Source organism: Amblyomma mixtum, chromosome 7 (genome assembly GCF_055824585.1).
Source record: "Amblyomma mixtum isolate Tamu chromosome 7, ASM5582458v1, whole genome shotgun sequence".
NCBI lineage: Eukaryota > Metazoa > Arthropoda > Arachnida > Ixodida > Ixodidae > Amblyomma > Amblyomma mixtum.
Genome location: NC_143018.1, coordinates 49,637,852 through 49,653,030, shown reverse-complemented (window position 1 = coordinate 49,653,030; position 15,179 = coordinate 49,637,852). Strand labels below are relative to the sequence as shown.

At 48.2% G+C, this 15,179-nt stretch overlaps 1 protein-coding gene across 1 annotated transcript in view; it reads right to left on the bottom strand.

The window, feature by feature from the left end:
* Nucleotides 1–15,179, bottom strand: part of LOC149336037 (uncharacterized) — an 18,505-nt gene extending 3,326 nt beyond the window's left edge. The window contains exon 1 of the mRNA XM_089552533.1: nucleotides 14,678–15,179. Coding sequence (XP_089408659.1) covers nucleotides 14,678–14,962 — 285 coding nt within the window. The 5' untranslated portion in view covers nucleotides 14,963–15,179. The remainder of the gene's footprint in view (nucleotides 1–14,677) is intronic.

The following is a 15,179-nucleotide window of genomic DNA, read 5'->3' as shown; positions in this document are numbered from 1 at the left end:
ATAGTCGCTGGACTGATCGTCCCTGAATAGAACACCTCCGAAGTGAACGTCTCCGGTGAAAGGCAATGTACAGAAGTAAGAAATGATGTTGGGCTAGTCGGTTCATGGTTAGAGCAGAACAGAACTGCGCGAAGACGACGGGAGAAAACAAGGCGCGAATACACACACAGTGTGCTTTGTGTGTGTGTATTCGCGCTTTCTTTTGTCCCGTCGTCTTCGCGCAGTTCTGTTTTGCTCTAGGTAATGTACAGTCGTGAAGAATGATACAAGCAACAAAATTTTAACATAAAGCTGTGAATTTACTGGGTATTTTCTCATTCAATTTGAGCGTCAATTTTTGCATAAGGTGGTACGGTTTAACGTAGTTAAAGCGAGTTTGACGTGCGAAAGCATGTGTTCATTCTTGAACTAGAGGGGACACGTATAAGCTCAGTCTGTAGCTTATGAAGCTCTAGCTTTAGTGGGTTAATGCCTATATATGCAGAATTGGACGTTCATAGGTCGCTGAGAGTCCTCATATCTCTCCTGGCGAAGTGGTGGAGCGGTTAAGCGTAGCGCCGCTGACCTGCCGTGGCAGCTGCTTGCGTCGGTGGGGCTTGTTGCGGGCAGGTTGCGATAACGTCACCAGGTCATGTGACCTAGGTGGCGCCACGCCCTCCTCCCATTGACACGACACAAGACGAGGCAGAAGGCCCAAGGGCACACCGGTTTTCTCAGGAGAAAAAAGAACTATGTTTGCCGCCTATAATTAGCAAGTAATCAATAAATGAATGTCCAAACTTTGTGTTCTCTCTTACTGCTCACAAGTGCATTTTTTTTCGTACAAAAAAAAAAAGCGAAACACCGCTTGTGGTCGAATGCATTCAATTTTGTTTCGTGCGGCTGGCGGTTATAACGCGAACTCATGTGGCGAAGGCCGCGTTATTTACGAGACGCTTAATAAACACAGAATTCGTTGTGTATTTCTCAATAATTGTAGTTACAGTGAGCGTTGTGCGCTCTCTCCTGACTTTTAGGCAATTAATAAGTGCAGATTGTACTGGATGGCAACACTGAATGATTCTTAAACACACTGGATTCCATGAACACATCTTATTCTGCAATTTTAACGCCTCAATTTCTACTAAGTAATCCGTTGAGTTTGTTACCATGTTAACCTGACTCGTATATCGACTGATGACTCACTTGTTATAATTAAACAAACAAGGGAAGGGGAATGAGGGGCTCGTTATAAACATGAAAGAAGCCAACAGCCACAGAAACCAAGGGGCACAGGGGATTTTTAATTTTTTTATTTGATTTTTTATTTTGTGGTGTTGATCAATTTAGATATTACTGAACATGTTGTCGCTTAAAGCTAATTGATTAGAAAAGCAGAAGAAAAAACAACCACTGCCGCCGGTGGGATCCGAACCCACGACCTCCGAATTACGCGTCCGGTGCTCTACCTCTGAGCTACGGCGACGGCTGTCAAATCTTCTGCTTTCGGGGGTATTTATGTTTTTACAAGTAACCTAACCTTGAGAGTGTTCATCAGCGCCACCCACGTTCATAAGCGGCGGACGTAGAACGTCCTGAGTTACCGCAGGTGTGACGTAGAACGTCATCGAACGGAGAGGGTGGAAGCTGCGTGAGAACCCTCTTATGCTTCCTATGGTGTCAAGGCTGCCAGAACCGAGGCCCTCACTAAGCAATTAAGCAAACAAGGGAAGGGGAATGAGGGGCTCGTTATAAACATGAAAGAAGCCAACAGCCACAGAAACCAAGGGGCACAGGGGATTTTTAATTTTTTTATTTGATTTTTTATTTTGTGGTGTTGATCAATTTAGATATTACTGAACATGTTGTCGCTTAAAGCTAATTGATTAGAAAAGCAGAAGAAAAAACAACCACTGCCGCCGGTGGGATCCGAACCCACGACCTCCGAATTACGCGTCCGGTGCTCTACCTCTGAGCTACGGCGACGGCTGTCAAATCTTCTGCTTTCGGGGGTATTTATGTTTTTACAAGTAACCTAACCTTGAGAGTGTTCATCAGCGCCACCCACGTTCATAAGCGGCGGACGTAGAACGTCCTGAGTTACCGCAGGTGTGACGTAGAACGTCATCGAACGGAGAGGGTGGAAGCTGCGTGAGAACCCTCTTATGCTTCCTATGGTGTCAAGGCTGCCAGAACCGAGGCCCTCACTAAGCAATTAAGCAAACAAGGGAAGGGGAATGAGGGGCTCGTTATAAACATGAAAGAAGCCAACAGCCACAGAAACCAAGGGGCACAGGGGATTTTTAATTTTTTTATTTGATTTTTTATTTTGTGGTGTTGATCAATTTAGATATTACTGAACATGTTGTCGCTTAAAGCTAATTGATTAGAAAAGCAGAAGAAAAAACAACCACTGCCGCCGGTGGGATCCGAACCCACGACCTCCGAATTACGCGTCCGGTGCTCTACCTCTGAGCTACGGCGACGGCTGTCAAATCTTCTGCTTTCGGGGGTATTTATGTTTTTACAAGTAACCTAACCTTGAGAGTGTTCATCAGCGCCACCCACGTTCATAAGCGGCGGACGTAGAACGTCCTGAGTTACCGCAGGTGTGACGTAGAACGTCATCGAACGGAGAGGGTGGAAGCTGCGTGAGAACCCTCTTATGCTTCCTATGGTGTCAAGGCTGCCAGAACCGAGGCCCTCACTAAGCAATTAAGCAAACAAGGGAAGGGGAATGAGGGGCTCGTTATAAACATGAAAGAAGCCAACAGCCACAGAAACCAAGGGGCACAGGGGATTTTTAATTTTTTTATTTGATTTTTTATTTTGTGGTGTTGATCAATTTAGATATTACTGAACATGTTGTCGCTTAAAGCTAATTGATTAGAAAAGCAGAAGAAAAAACAACCACTGCCGCCGGTGGGATCCGAACCCACGACCTCCGAATTACGCGTCCGGTGCTCTACCTCTGAGCTACGGCGACGGCTGTCAAATCTTCTGCTTTCGGGGGTATTTATGTTTTTACAAGTAACCTAACCTTGAGAGTGTTCATCAGCGCCACCCACGTTCATAAGCGGCGGACGTAGAACGTCCTGAGTTACCGCAGGTGTGACGTAGAACGTCATCGAACGGAGAGGGTGGAAGCTGCGTGAGAACCCTCTTATGCTTCCTATGGTGTCAAGGCTGCCAGAACCGAGGCCCTCACTAAGCAATTAAGCAAACAAGGGAAGGGGAATGAGGGGCTCGTTATAAACATGAAAGAAGCCAACAGCCACAGAAACCAAGGGGCACAGGGGATTTTTAATTTTTTTATTTGATTTTTTATTTTGTGGTGTTGATCAATTTAGATATTACTGAACATGTTGTCGCTTAAAGCTAATTGATTAGAAAAGCAGAAGAAAAAACAACCACTGCCGCCGGTGGGATCCGAACCCACGACCTCCGAATTACGCGTCCGGTGCTCTACCTCTGAGCTACGGCGACGGCTGTCAAATCTTCTGCTTTCGGGGGTATTTATGTTTTTACAAGTAACCTAACCTTGAGAGTGTTCATCAGCGCCACCCACGTTCATAAGCGGCGGACGTAGAACGTCCTGAGTTACCGCAGGTGTGACGTAGAACGTCATCGAACGGAGAGGGTGGAAGCTGCGTGAGAACCCTCTTATGCTTCCTATGGTGTCAAGGCTGCCAGAACCGAGGCCCTCACTAAGCAATTAAGCAAACAAGGGAAGGGGAATGAGGGGCTCGTTATAAACATGAAAGAAGCCAACAGCCACAGAAACCAAGGGGCACAGGGGATTTTTAATTTTTTTATTTGATTTTTTATTTTGTGGTGTTGATCAATTTAGATATTACTGAACATGTTGTCGCTTAAAGCTAATTGATTAGAAAAGCAGAAGAAAAAACAACCACTGCCGCCGGTGGGATCCGAACCCACGACCTCCGAATTACGCGTCCGGTGCTCTACCTCTGAGCTACGGCGACGGCTGTCAAATCTTCTGCTTTCGGGGGTATTTATGTTTTTACAAGTAACCTAACCTTGAGAGTGTTCATCAGCGCCACCCACGTTCATAAGCGGCGGACGTAGAACGTCCTGAGTTACCGCAGGTGTGACGTAGAACGTCATCGAACGGAGAGGGTGGAAGCTGCGTGAGAACCCTCTTATGCTTCCTATGGTGTCAAGGCTGCCAGAACCGAGGCCCTCACTAAGCAATTAAGCAAACAAGGGAAGGGGAATGAGGGGCTCGTTATAAACATGAAAGAAGCCAACAGCCACAGAAACCAAGGGGCACAGGGGATTTTTAATTTTTTTATTTGATTTTTTATTTTGTGGTGTTGATCAATTTAGATATTACTGAACATGTTGTCGCTTAAAGCTAATTGATTAGAAAAGCAGAAGAAAAAACAACCACTGCCGCCGGTGGGATCCGAACCCACGACCTCCGAATTACGCGTCCGGTGCTCTACCTCTGAGCTACGGCGACGGCTGTCAAATCTTCTGCTTTCGGGGGTATTTATGTTTTTACAAGTAACCTAACCTTGAGAGTGTTCATCAGCGCCACCCACGTTCCGCTTATGAACGTGGGTGGCGCTGATGAACACTCTCAAGGTTAGGTTACTTGTAAAAACATAAATACCCCCGAAAGCAGAAGATTTGACAGCCGTCGCCGTAGCTCAGAGGTAGAGCACCGGACGCGTAATTCGGAGGTCGTGGGTTCGGATCCCACCGGCGGCAGTGGTTGTTTTTTCTTCTGCTTTTCTAATCAATTAGCTTTAAGCGACAACATGTTCAGTAATATCTAAATTGATCAACACCACAAAATAAAAAATCAAATAAAAAAATTAAAAATCCCCTGTGCCCCTTGGTTTCTGTGGCTGTTGGCTTCTTTCATGTTTATAACGAGCCCCTCATTCCCCTTCCCTTGTTTGCTTAATTGCTTAGTGAGGGCCTCGGTTCTGGCAGCCTTGACACCATAGGAAGCATAAGAGGGTTCTCACGCAGCTTCCACCCTCTCCGTTCGATGACGTTCTACGTCACACCTGCGGTAACTCAGGACGTTCTACGTCCGCCGCTTATGAACGTGGGTGGCGCTGATGAACACTCTCAAGGTTAGGTTACTTGTAAAAACATAAATACCCCCGAAAGCAGAAGATTTGACAGCCGTCGCCGTAGCTCAGAGGTAGAGCACCGGACGCGTAATTCGGAGGTCGTGGGTTCGGATCCCACCGGCGGCAGTGGTTGTTTTTTCTTCTGCTTTTCTAATCAATTAGCTTTAAGCGACAACATGTTCAGTAATATCTAAATTGATCAACACCACAAAATAAAAAATCAAATAAAAAAATTAAAAATCCCCTGTGCCCCTTGGTTTCTGTGGCTGTTGGCTTCTTTCATGTTTATAACGAGCCCCTCATTCCCCTTCCCTTGTTTGCTTAATTGCTTAGTGAGGGCCTCGGTTCTGGCAGCCTTGACACCATAGGAAGCATAAGAGGGTTCTCACGCAGCTTCCACCCTCTCCGTTCGATGACGTTCTACGTCACACCTGCGGTAACTCAGGACGTTCTACGTCCGCCGCTTATGAACGTGGGTGGCGCTGATGAACACTCTCAAGGTTAGGTTACTTGTAAAAACATAAATACCCCCGAAAGCAGAAGATTTGACAGCCGTCGCCGTAGCTCAGAGGTAGAGCACCGGACGCGTAATTCGGAGGTCGTGGGTTCGGATCCCACCGGCGGCAGTGGTTGTTTTTTCTTCTGCTTTTCTAATCAATTAGCTTTAAGCGACAACATGTTCAGTAATATCTAAATTGATCAACACCACAAAATAAAAAATCAAATAAAAAAATTAAAAATCCCCTGTGCCCCTTGGTTTCTGTGGCTGTTGGCTTCTTTCATGTTTATAACGAGCCCCTCATTCCCCTTCCCTTGTTTGCTTAATTGCTTAGTGAGGGCCTCGGTTCTGGCAGCCTTGACACCATAGGAAGCATAAGAGGGTTCTCACGCAGCTTCCACCCTCTCCGTTCGATGACGTTCTACGTCACACCTGCGGTAACTCAGGACGTTCTACGTCCGCCGCTTATGAACGTGGGTGGCGCTGATGAACACTCTCAAGGTTAGGTTACTTGTAAAAACATAAATACCCCCGAAAGCAGAAGATTTGACAGCCGTCGCCGTAGCTCAGAGGTAGAGCACCGGACGCGTAATTCGGAGGTCGTGGGTTCGGATCCCACCGGCGGCAGTGGTTGTTTTTTCTTCTGCTTTTCTAATCAATTAGCTTTAAGCGACAACATGTTCAGTAATATCTAAATTGATCAACACCACAAAATAAAAAATCAAATAAAAAAATTAAAAATCCCCTGTGCCCCTTGGTTTCTGTGGCTGTTGGCTTCTTTCATGTTTATAACGAGCCCCTCATTCCCCTTCCCTTGTTTGCTTAATTGCTTAGTGAGGGCCTCGGTTCTGGCAGCCTTGACACCATAGGAAGCATAAGAGGGTTCTCACGCAGCTTCCACCCTCTCCGTTCGATGACGTTCTACGTCACACCTGCGGTAACTCAGGACGTTCTACGTCCGCCGCTTATGAACGTGGGTGGCGCTGATGAACACTCTCAAGGTTAGGTTACTTGTAAAAACATAAATACCCCCGAAAGCAGAAGATTTGACAGCCGTCGCCGTAGCTCAGAGGTAGAGCACCGGACGCGTAATTCGGAGGTCGTGGGTTCGGATCCCACCGGCGGCAGTGGTTGTTTTTTCTTCTGCTTTTCTAATCAATTAGCTTTAAGCGACAACATGTTCAGTAATATCTAAATTGATCAACACCACAAAATAAAAAATCAAATAAAAAAATTAAAAATCCCCTGTGCCCCTTGGTTTCTGTGGCTGTTGGCTTCTTTCATGTTTATAACGAGCCCCTCATTCCCCTTCCCTTGTTTGCTTAATTGCTTAGTGAGGGCCTCGGTTCTGGCAGCCTTGACACCATAGGAAGCATAAGAGGGTTCTCACGCAGCTTCCACCCTCTCCGTTCGATGACGTTCTACGTCACACCTGCGGTAACTCAGGACGTTCTACGTCCGCCGCTTATGAACGTGGGTGGCGCTGATGAACACTCTCAAGGTTAGGTTACTTGTAAAAACATAAATACCCCCGAAAGCAGAAGATTTGACAGCCGTCGCCGTAGCTCAGAGGTAGAGCACCGGACGCGTAATTCGGAGGTCGTGGGTTCGGATCCCACCGGCGGCAGTGGTTGTTTTTTCTTCTGCTTTTCTAATCAATTAGCTTTAAGCGACAACATGTTCAGTAATATCTAAATTGATCAACACCACAAAATAAAAAATCAAATAAAAAAATTAAAAATCCCCTGTGCCCCTTGGTTTCTGTGGCTGTTGGCTTCTTTCATGTTTATAACGAGCCCCTCATTCCCCTTCCCTTGTTTGCTTAATTGCTTAGTGAGGGCCTCGGTTCTGGCAGCCTTGACACCATAGGAAGCATAAGAGGGTTCTCACGCAGCTTCCACCCTCTCCGTTCGATGACGTTCTACGTCACACCTGCGGTAACTCAGGACGTTCTACGTCCGCCGCTTATGAACGTGGGTGGCGCTGATGAACACTCTCAAGGTTAGGTTACTTGTAAAAACATAAATACCCCCGAAAGCAGAAGATTTGACAGCCGTCGCCGTAGCTCAGAGGTAGAGCACCGGACGCGTAATTCGGAGGTCGTGGGTTCGGATCCCACCGGCGGCAGTGGTTGTTTTTTCTTCTGCTTTTCTAATCAATTAGCTTTAAGCGACAACATGTTCAGTAATATCTAAATTGATCAACACCACAAAATAAAAAATCAAATAAAAAAATTAAAAATCCCCTGTGCCCCTTGGTTTCTGTGGCTGTTGGCTTCTTTCATTGTTATAATTAAACGTAACTTACAGCAGGCACCTCCTTACTAAAGGAATGCGCCTAACTGCAACCATTGGACATGCATTTGAACATGAGTTTCCTAATTATGAGCCCACACAAGACAGCATAATACGCAACAGTTAGCTCAGGAAGTACATGCATTATTCGGTTAATTTTAGAGTGTTAGGTTTTACTGCCAACTGTTGCAACGATCAGAGACAATCGGAAAAAATTTCTCCCGGCCTAACCGCTCGGTTGTTCGGGCCTGTTTCTTGGGCTTCGCGTCTTGGGTAACCAGAAGGTGGCTGCCACTCGAACCACTTAGACGGTGCTTACCATGGGAAGAGGAGGGTATGGCGAGAGTGGGGTAATGTGTAACGAGAGGGCAGGTACCTACTAAGGACGAGGGTATGACAAGAGGCAGGAATCCGCCACAGGAGGGGTGCGAATACACTTCGCCACAGGTGATTGGTTTAGGGGGGTTTAACGTCCCAAAGCGACTCAGACTACGAGGAACGCCGTAGTGAAGGGCTCCTGAAATTTTGACCCCCTGGGGTTCTTTAACGTGCACTGACATCGCTCAGCACACGGACCTCTAGAATTTCGCGTCCAGCGAAATTCGACCGCCGCAGCCGGGATCGAATCTGCGTGGATCGAACCCGCGTCTTACGGGTCAAGAGCCGAGCGCCATAACCACTGAGCCACTGCGGCGGCTGCCACGGGTGAACGGGAGCTCATAGGTGATGTTCGTTCTGCAAGGCATTAACTTGTTTCTGTGGTTGATGCCACAACCAGCCTTTTTCTGCCTATCTTTTTTGGTTAATGACCACAAATGGGACGGCTTTCAGCGCGCAGAAAATGTACGTGAACACTGAATTTTATCCGGCAACTCCCTGGGCTCAATCCTCGCTGGCGTCCCAGAACCCTCCTCGCAGCGCCGCCCCTCTTCCTCCGCTCCCCTCGTTCTCTTTTTTTCTTTAACGGCCGTTGCGCTCTTCGGTCTATTGCTCCGGCGAGTCTGCCTCCGCGCCCCGCCGCCGCGAATCTGCGCGTCTTCTGGACCACGCGGTCTGTGTTCTTTAATATTTTTCATGTTTTATAGTTAAATAATTTCTTTATTATTTTGTATCTTTTCATACTCGCAATTTTTTCATTTGTTTTATTTCACTCACGAAACCCGCGCGTTCACTAGATCTGCCTTTATTCATGCTCAAACCGTGTTCGTGGCGGAATGGCAGCGACTACCCTTGAAGTGCCATGGTTCGATTCCCAGTCTCAATAAAGTTTTTAAGGTGAAAGCCTTTAATGCCTCATACCGACGTTAGCAGCCGTGTCGGCTGATGTGTCCGCGTTTTGACGGGTGTCTACCGCTGCCTGGCAGCGCTACAACACGCTGTCGCGTTCCACTCCTAAAGGCGAAGCTTAGGCGTCATTAATTAGCAGTTAATTAGTATTTTTCATTTGTTTTATTTGACTCACGATACCAGTGCGTTCAGTAGATGTGCCTGTATTCATGCTCAAACCGTGTTCGTGGCGGAATGGCAGCGACTACCCTTGAAGTGCCGTGGTTCGATTCCCAGTCTCAATAAAGTTTTTAAGGTGAAAGCCTTTAATGCCTCATACCGTCGTTAGCAGCCGTGTCGGCTGATGTGTCCGCGTTTTGACGGGTGTCTACCGCTGCCTGGCAGTGCTACAACACGCTGTCGCGTTCGACTCCTAAAGGCGAAGCTTAAGCGTCATTAATTAGCAGTTAATTAGTATTTTTTATTTGTTTTATTTGACTCATGATACCAGTGTGTTCACTAGATATGCTTGTATTCATGCTCAAACCGTGTTCGTGGCGGAATGGCAGCGACTACCTTTGAAGTTCCAAACGCCCTGGTTCGATTCCCAGTCTCAATAAAGTTGTTTTTTTTTTCTTCGCCGGAACTCGAACACACTTGCTAGCATTCCCTGCTCACGATAGTATGAGGCATTAAAGGCTTTCGCCTTAATAAAGCGATTCTGCTCGCATTTTCTTTCACAGCTGTTCTGCTCCTGGCGAGCTTCTAGGGCGGCCGGCTCCCGATTTTTGCCTTGCCCTTCGAGCCATTTGTGTGGCCGGCACGTTCCTCGCGAAAAGAAGGTGACTGCGTACGTACTTAAAATGGCGTTAAAGGGCGATTCACACGACGGTCCGTTCGCCTGCGGCCCGCGCACTACCTGCTCTCCTTCCGTGATATTCTCTCGTATTACCGAGACAAACGAAGGGAATTCGCACCCCCGCTCCGTCCCTCACCATAGCGCAGGCTGCACATTGGAGACAACTACAAACCCGGACTGATCCATACCCAATACTGCTGCATGCCCGATACCCAGACCAATTCCCGTCATCATCAGGGTTGCCAGATGGTTCCGGCCTTTGGTAGCCAAATTGGCCTGCGTAGTAGCCCAAACGTAGCCGAAAGCGAAAATTTTGCGTAGCCCAAAAGTAGCCAAAAATATTTGTTTTTGGGACGACATTTCTTAAGCATATTAAATTAATTTTCGCAAGAATATTTACATATTAGATTTCTTTTCCGTCTGAGGTGGTGCCCAGGGTGTGTTCTTTCCGTTGTTACATTTCGCATCCCTCATGCGCGCTAACCACTACGACTAACCAGGTGCGCTAACCAGGTCCTCAAGATGGGGCCGCAGTTCCACTTTTCATGTGCGGCAGTAGGCCATATCACCTGAGGCGGTTTACGACAGCCAGTCTGCACGCGGAAAAGAACGGCGGCGCTATATAACGCAATCGCAGCTCTGGTTTATAAATATTTCACCTTTAAAATGATCGCGCGCACATTACACACATCGACAGTGAAAATACCTTGCTCTATACTTACGCAGCCTCACATTTCAATTTTATGCATTAAGAGAAAGGTTCTCGCTGAGAGCGTCACCTCAAAGCACCTAGCATGCGCCTTCTTGAAGCTACATTCCACGATATGAATGAGCTCGGAATAAATTAAGGATATGTGCCATTAGATGATAATCTATGTCGATTTCATCTTCAGTCTAACAGTACGTTCACAATAATGAGAAAAACATTTTAACCTTGAATTCTGGCTCCTTCTTCCATTTCTTTATGTAGTTCCGGATGTATGTACATAGCCAACTTGCCCATTCTGATTAAAGTTCTCGTAGCGACGCATCTAATGCCATGTCATGCCACTAACTTCCGCCGTCCTCGTTCTTACATTGGGTTCCGCGCCGCGCCAAAGGATGACGCCATGGCACTGCATGAGTGCACGTGGATTACGCAACGGACGCGGCGCTCTCGCGTAGTTTGCGATGAATATCGAGGGCTGCACGTGTGCCGCTTGAGACTGCAGAAAAAGCGTAGGCTCTTGCGAGTTGCGCGCTTGGTGTGTCCACCACGAGATTAGGAAGAAACAGAAGAACACCTTATTAATGCGTAAGAATAACTTTCCTCATGCGTATCTTGAGCAGAATGTGTTCGCAGAACCAGAATAAACAATACAAGAAAAGAACATGCCTGGCGGTGGGTTTCCAACCAGCCACCTACCGCAGCCGAAGCGGACCCCCAAACCACTAGGCCACGTCTACGGTTAACGATTAATACGTTAGGATCACGAAACCGCGCAACAGAAGCGAAACAGTAGCATTTAATCCTTACGCATTCGTACCACGTAGGGACTTAAGCTCTCTGCGTGTTTTACCTCTATTCTGGTGCCATGGGCACCCGTGGTACACCGTCAATGGGAGAACGCTCACGTGTGCAGACGGCAACAGTCTATGTTCGGTGGCGTGCGGGTGTGGGTGGCGTTAGTTCGCGAATTAAGTGTAATCTATAGGCCGTGAAGTGTTTCCTGGGGGCAACTTTCACGTAGTGTCCACTGTTTATAAAAGAAATCGAAAGGTCATGATCCTTGGCCGCCTGACACACACACGTTTTCTCGAACACAGCGTTTACAAATTGTCATTTTGTAGCAGACGCGCTTAATTTCTTTAGCCTGCAATACCCTGCATTTTGATTCCAACATGCCTTTTATTTCTGTCCCTGCGTTATTGGAACAGAGCACATTATAACTACTTTAACTTTTTTTTCACGCATAAAAAAGATGTAGCCAAAAAGTAGCCACATAGCCAAAACGAAATTTCTGACGCCAACTCGGACAAAAAGTAGCCCAATTTGGCTATTAATAGCCCAATCTGGCAACCCTGGTCATCATGCAAACTTTGCGGCAAACCAGGAGACTTCTTACCATGGAGGAAGGAAAAAAAAGAGGAGAGGCCGTCACGTGACATTTTGTGAAGCCGGAAACAAGCTCGGCGCCATCTTACTCCGGCGGGCTTCTGTTTACATTTCGCCGCCGCGCCGATTTCGCGCGCGTTTCAAAGCCAACGAAGGAGCGTGCTACCGCATGGGCGCAGGCCCCCGTGCGAGTGGCGCTTGGCTGCTTGCCGGTTTAGGGTGCCCTATGCCCATGCTGGTGTTCGTCAGCGGAAAAGTTAATAAAGCGGAAATAACCGTGTCAAACAGGCGGCTACTTCCAGTTAGTGCTTCGTACTGCGTCGTATTCGTGCCGTCTCCAACTGCTCGGCCCTGGTCACAATTAGTTGCAGCCGGGAAAAATGCTTATCTCAACTCTTGTAAGCGCAGGAAGTGACCTCCGCTTTCAATTACTGCGGTGACGCATCTTGACATGCAGTACCCGTCGCCACTTAATTCTGGCTACGTTTTTTGTTTTTTTCTGACGGTGGAGATTATAAGCTTCGGTGTTCCTCTCCCGTGTGATTTCCTTTTGCCTTTACTACGTACAGGTGAATACCAACCTTCACCACCCGATTCTTGGCCGATCCCCCAGAGTGGGTATGTGTCATTCTGTCGTAGGCTACAACAACAACAACCACTGAGGGACCGCCGCAGTTTTTCGTACTCCGGTGTTCGATTTCGCGTTGCACGCCACAATATGAACGAATACACTTGAGCCCGGCACGTCCCAGAGGCAAATAGCTCGCTAGACGCTTCAAATGTTACACGCCTCAAACGGACATGTAACAAAGTTTCTGTATACTAAGAGCAAAGCGAGCGCAGCTGCTTCCTTTACAATATCGCTCTCCGCCCATGTCATGGCCCCCGCCGCTCAAACAAGCGCAATCGTTGAAAAACGAAAATGACATTTATACCGACGTCAGTGACAATCGCTGGAGCGTTGCAAGAACACGCATAGGTAGCTTCACTGCCGATGTAAACGGGAGCGCGAATGGCACACACACACTGCACGTACAGGACGCGAAACGTTCGCACAATGCGCCGACGACCGCTCTAGCGCACGCCGTATTGAATCACTGGTGAACGAACAGCGCGAATGCAGCGGCGGTCTCCCGACGGCTCCGAGCAGTGACGCAGTAGACGAAATGCCCGTGCGATCGTGGTCGCCGAGCACGTTGAAATCAATGCACGCAACAACGAGAGTTTTGCAGCGAATTCCACCTGAGATATGAGTGAACGGCGCCAACGTCAGCCTGTGAGCACGATCAAAAACAAACTCGAGCAGTTGAGGAAAGCACGCCTGCGCCGCACCTCAAATGCTACGCTGCGGCCGTCTGCTATCGCCTGGTTCGTAAACAGCAACTATGACGCCGTTGCTAAGCTGCCGGAGTAAGATGGCCTCCCAAACGAGAAAAAACCACGTGATTTCCTCCACACTTTTCTCCCAGGGTTCTGTGTGGAAAGGGCCTCTCCTCTTTTTTTCCTTCCTCCATGCTTCTTACACACCTTCCTCACATGCCCCACCTTCCCTCATCCCCCATCACCAACCGCGGCAGAGTCTAACTGGCAGTCTCTTCTGACCAGCTCGTCCGCTCAAGACCAGCGCTGGATCATCTCCAGCGCTCACCGAAGGATTGCGCTCCAGGGGCTATATTAAAGAACACAGACCGCGTGGTCCAGAAGACGCGCAGATTCGCGGCGGCGGGGCGCGGCGGCAGACTCGCCGGAGGAATAGACCGAAGAGCGCAACAGCCGTGAAAGAAAAAAAGAGAACGGAGAAAAAAGAGGAGGAGGAGGGGCAGCGCTGCGAGGAGGGTTCTGGGACGCCAGCGAGGAATGAGCCCTCCCTTCAGGCTGTGCGATACCTTTGAGCGTAAGGTATCACCTCGAACTAACGCCTCTCGCTTGTGTCAACCCTTAGAGTCTTTGAGCTGGTGCGCAAGGCCAGGAAAGGCCTTCAACAAGGCCATAGCGATAGCCCGAATACGAGTATGCGGTAAACCAGAAGAGCAAGGGGACCGTCCTGAGAAGCAGAACTAATCTGAACGTTACAAGAACATGATTTGAAACGATCTAAAATCAATGTCTTCCATTTCTGCTGTCACCCATCGCAACTTTAAATGGGGGTGAAGGGGCGTTGTTTTTACCATAAAGGCGAGCCTCCCTCTTAGCATCTTCTGTCACCGAGTTTGCAGAAGACAAGCAAAGAACGTAGGAACAAAGACAACTGAGTGGGCCAACCGCACTGGCGTCGTATTTTCCTAACTATTCCCTTGGTTCAATGCTCTAACGCCTCAGCGAGCGCCAGCGGTCCAAAGTCTGACTGACAGCAACCTGATCGAAATCTGCGGCAAACTTTTTTTTTCCTAGTATCAAGTAATTAGAATACACGATGCCCTAAACACGTATTTGCGATACAGATACTTCGATGCTTTCATTTCTGTCAAGCGTTACCTAATACCGATACACAAAATGTACAGAAAAATCGTAACAAAGATAGATATATCTTCGATAGCGCCCATGCCTGATCTCAGTCCTCATGCTGACACGTACCTGCAGTTTGACCAAACGGCCACGAGGGTCCGGAATCCAGCAGACGTCCACATCCATTTCAAACGTTGTCTTGTCCAGAGGACAGACTGAGCAGCCGTCGCCTCTTTTGCACTCCTCGAGGCAAGCCGAGCACAAAACGTTCCCACAGGGCAGGATGGCCATTTTCATGCTAACGTAGGCGCACAGGTTGCACACCCACGCCGACGGGAGTGATTCTTCGAAGGTGACTGGCTTCCAGTCGATGCCGCGAGCGAAGCCGCAGAGGCGATACGTTCTGTCCGCCATGTTTGGTTGGAGTGTAATGCGTGAGGCGCCGAAAAGAAGGAAGGAAAATGCTTCGACACGTGGCTAATTGGCTGACGCTAGAAGCAATGAAGTGAGACTCGGCGATGCGCGGTGGTCTCACAGAGCACGAAAGCACATCAACGGCGGTGTGCGCGCTCACGACCTGAAAACAGCGGAGAACCGGCGAGCGCCCGAAGGACCTGTAAACCCCACCCGG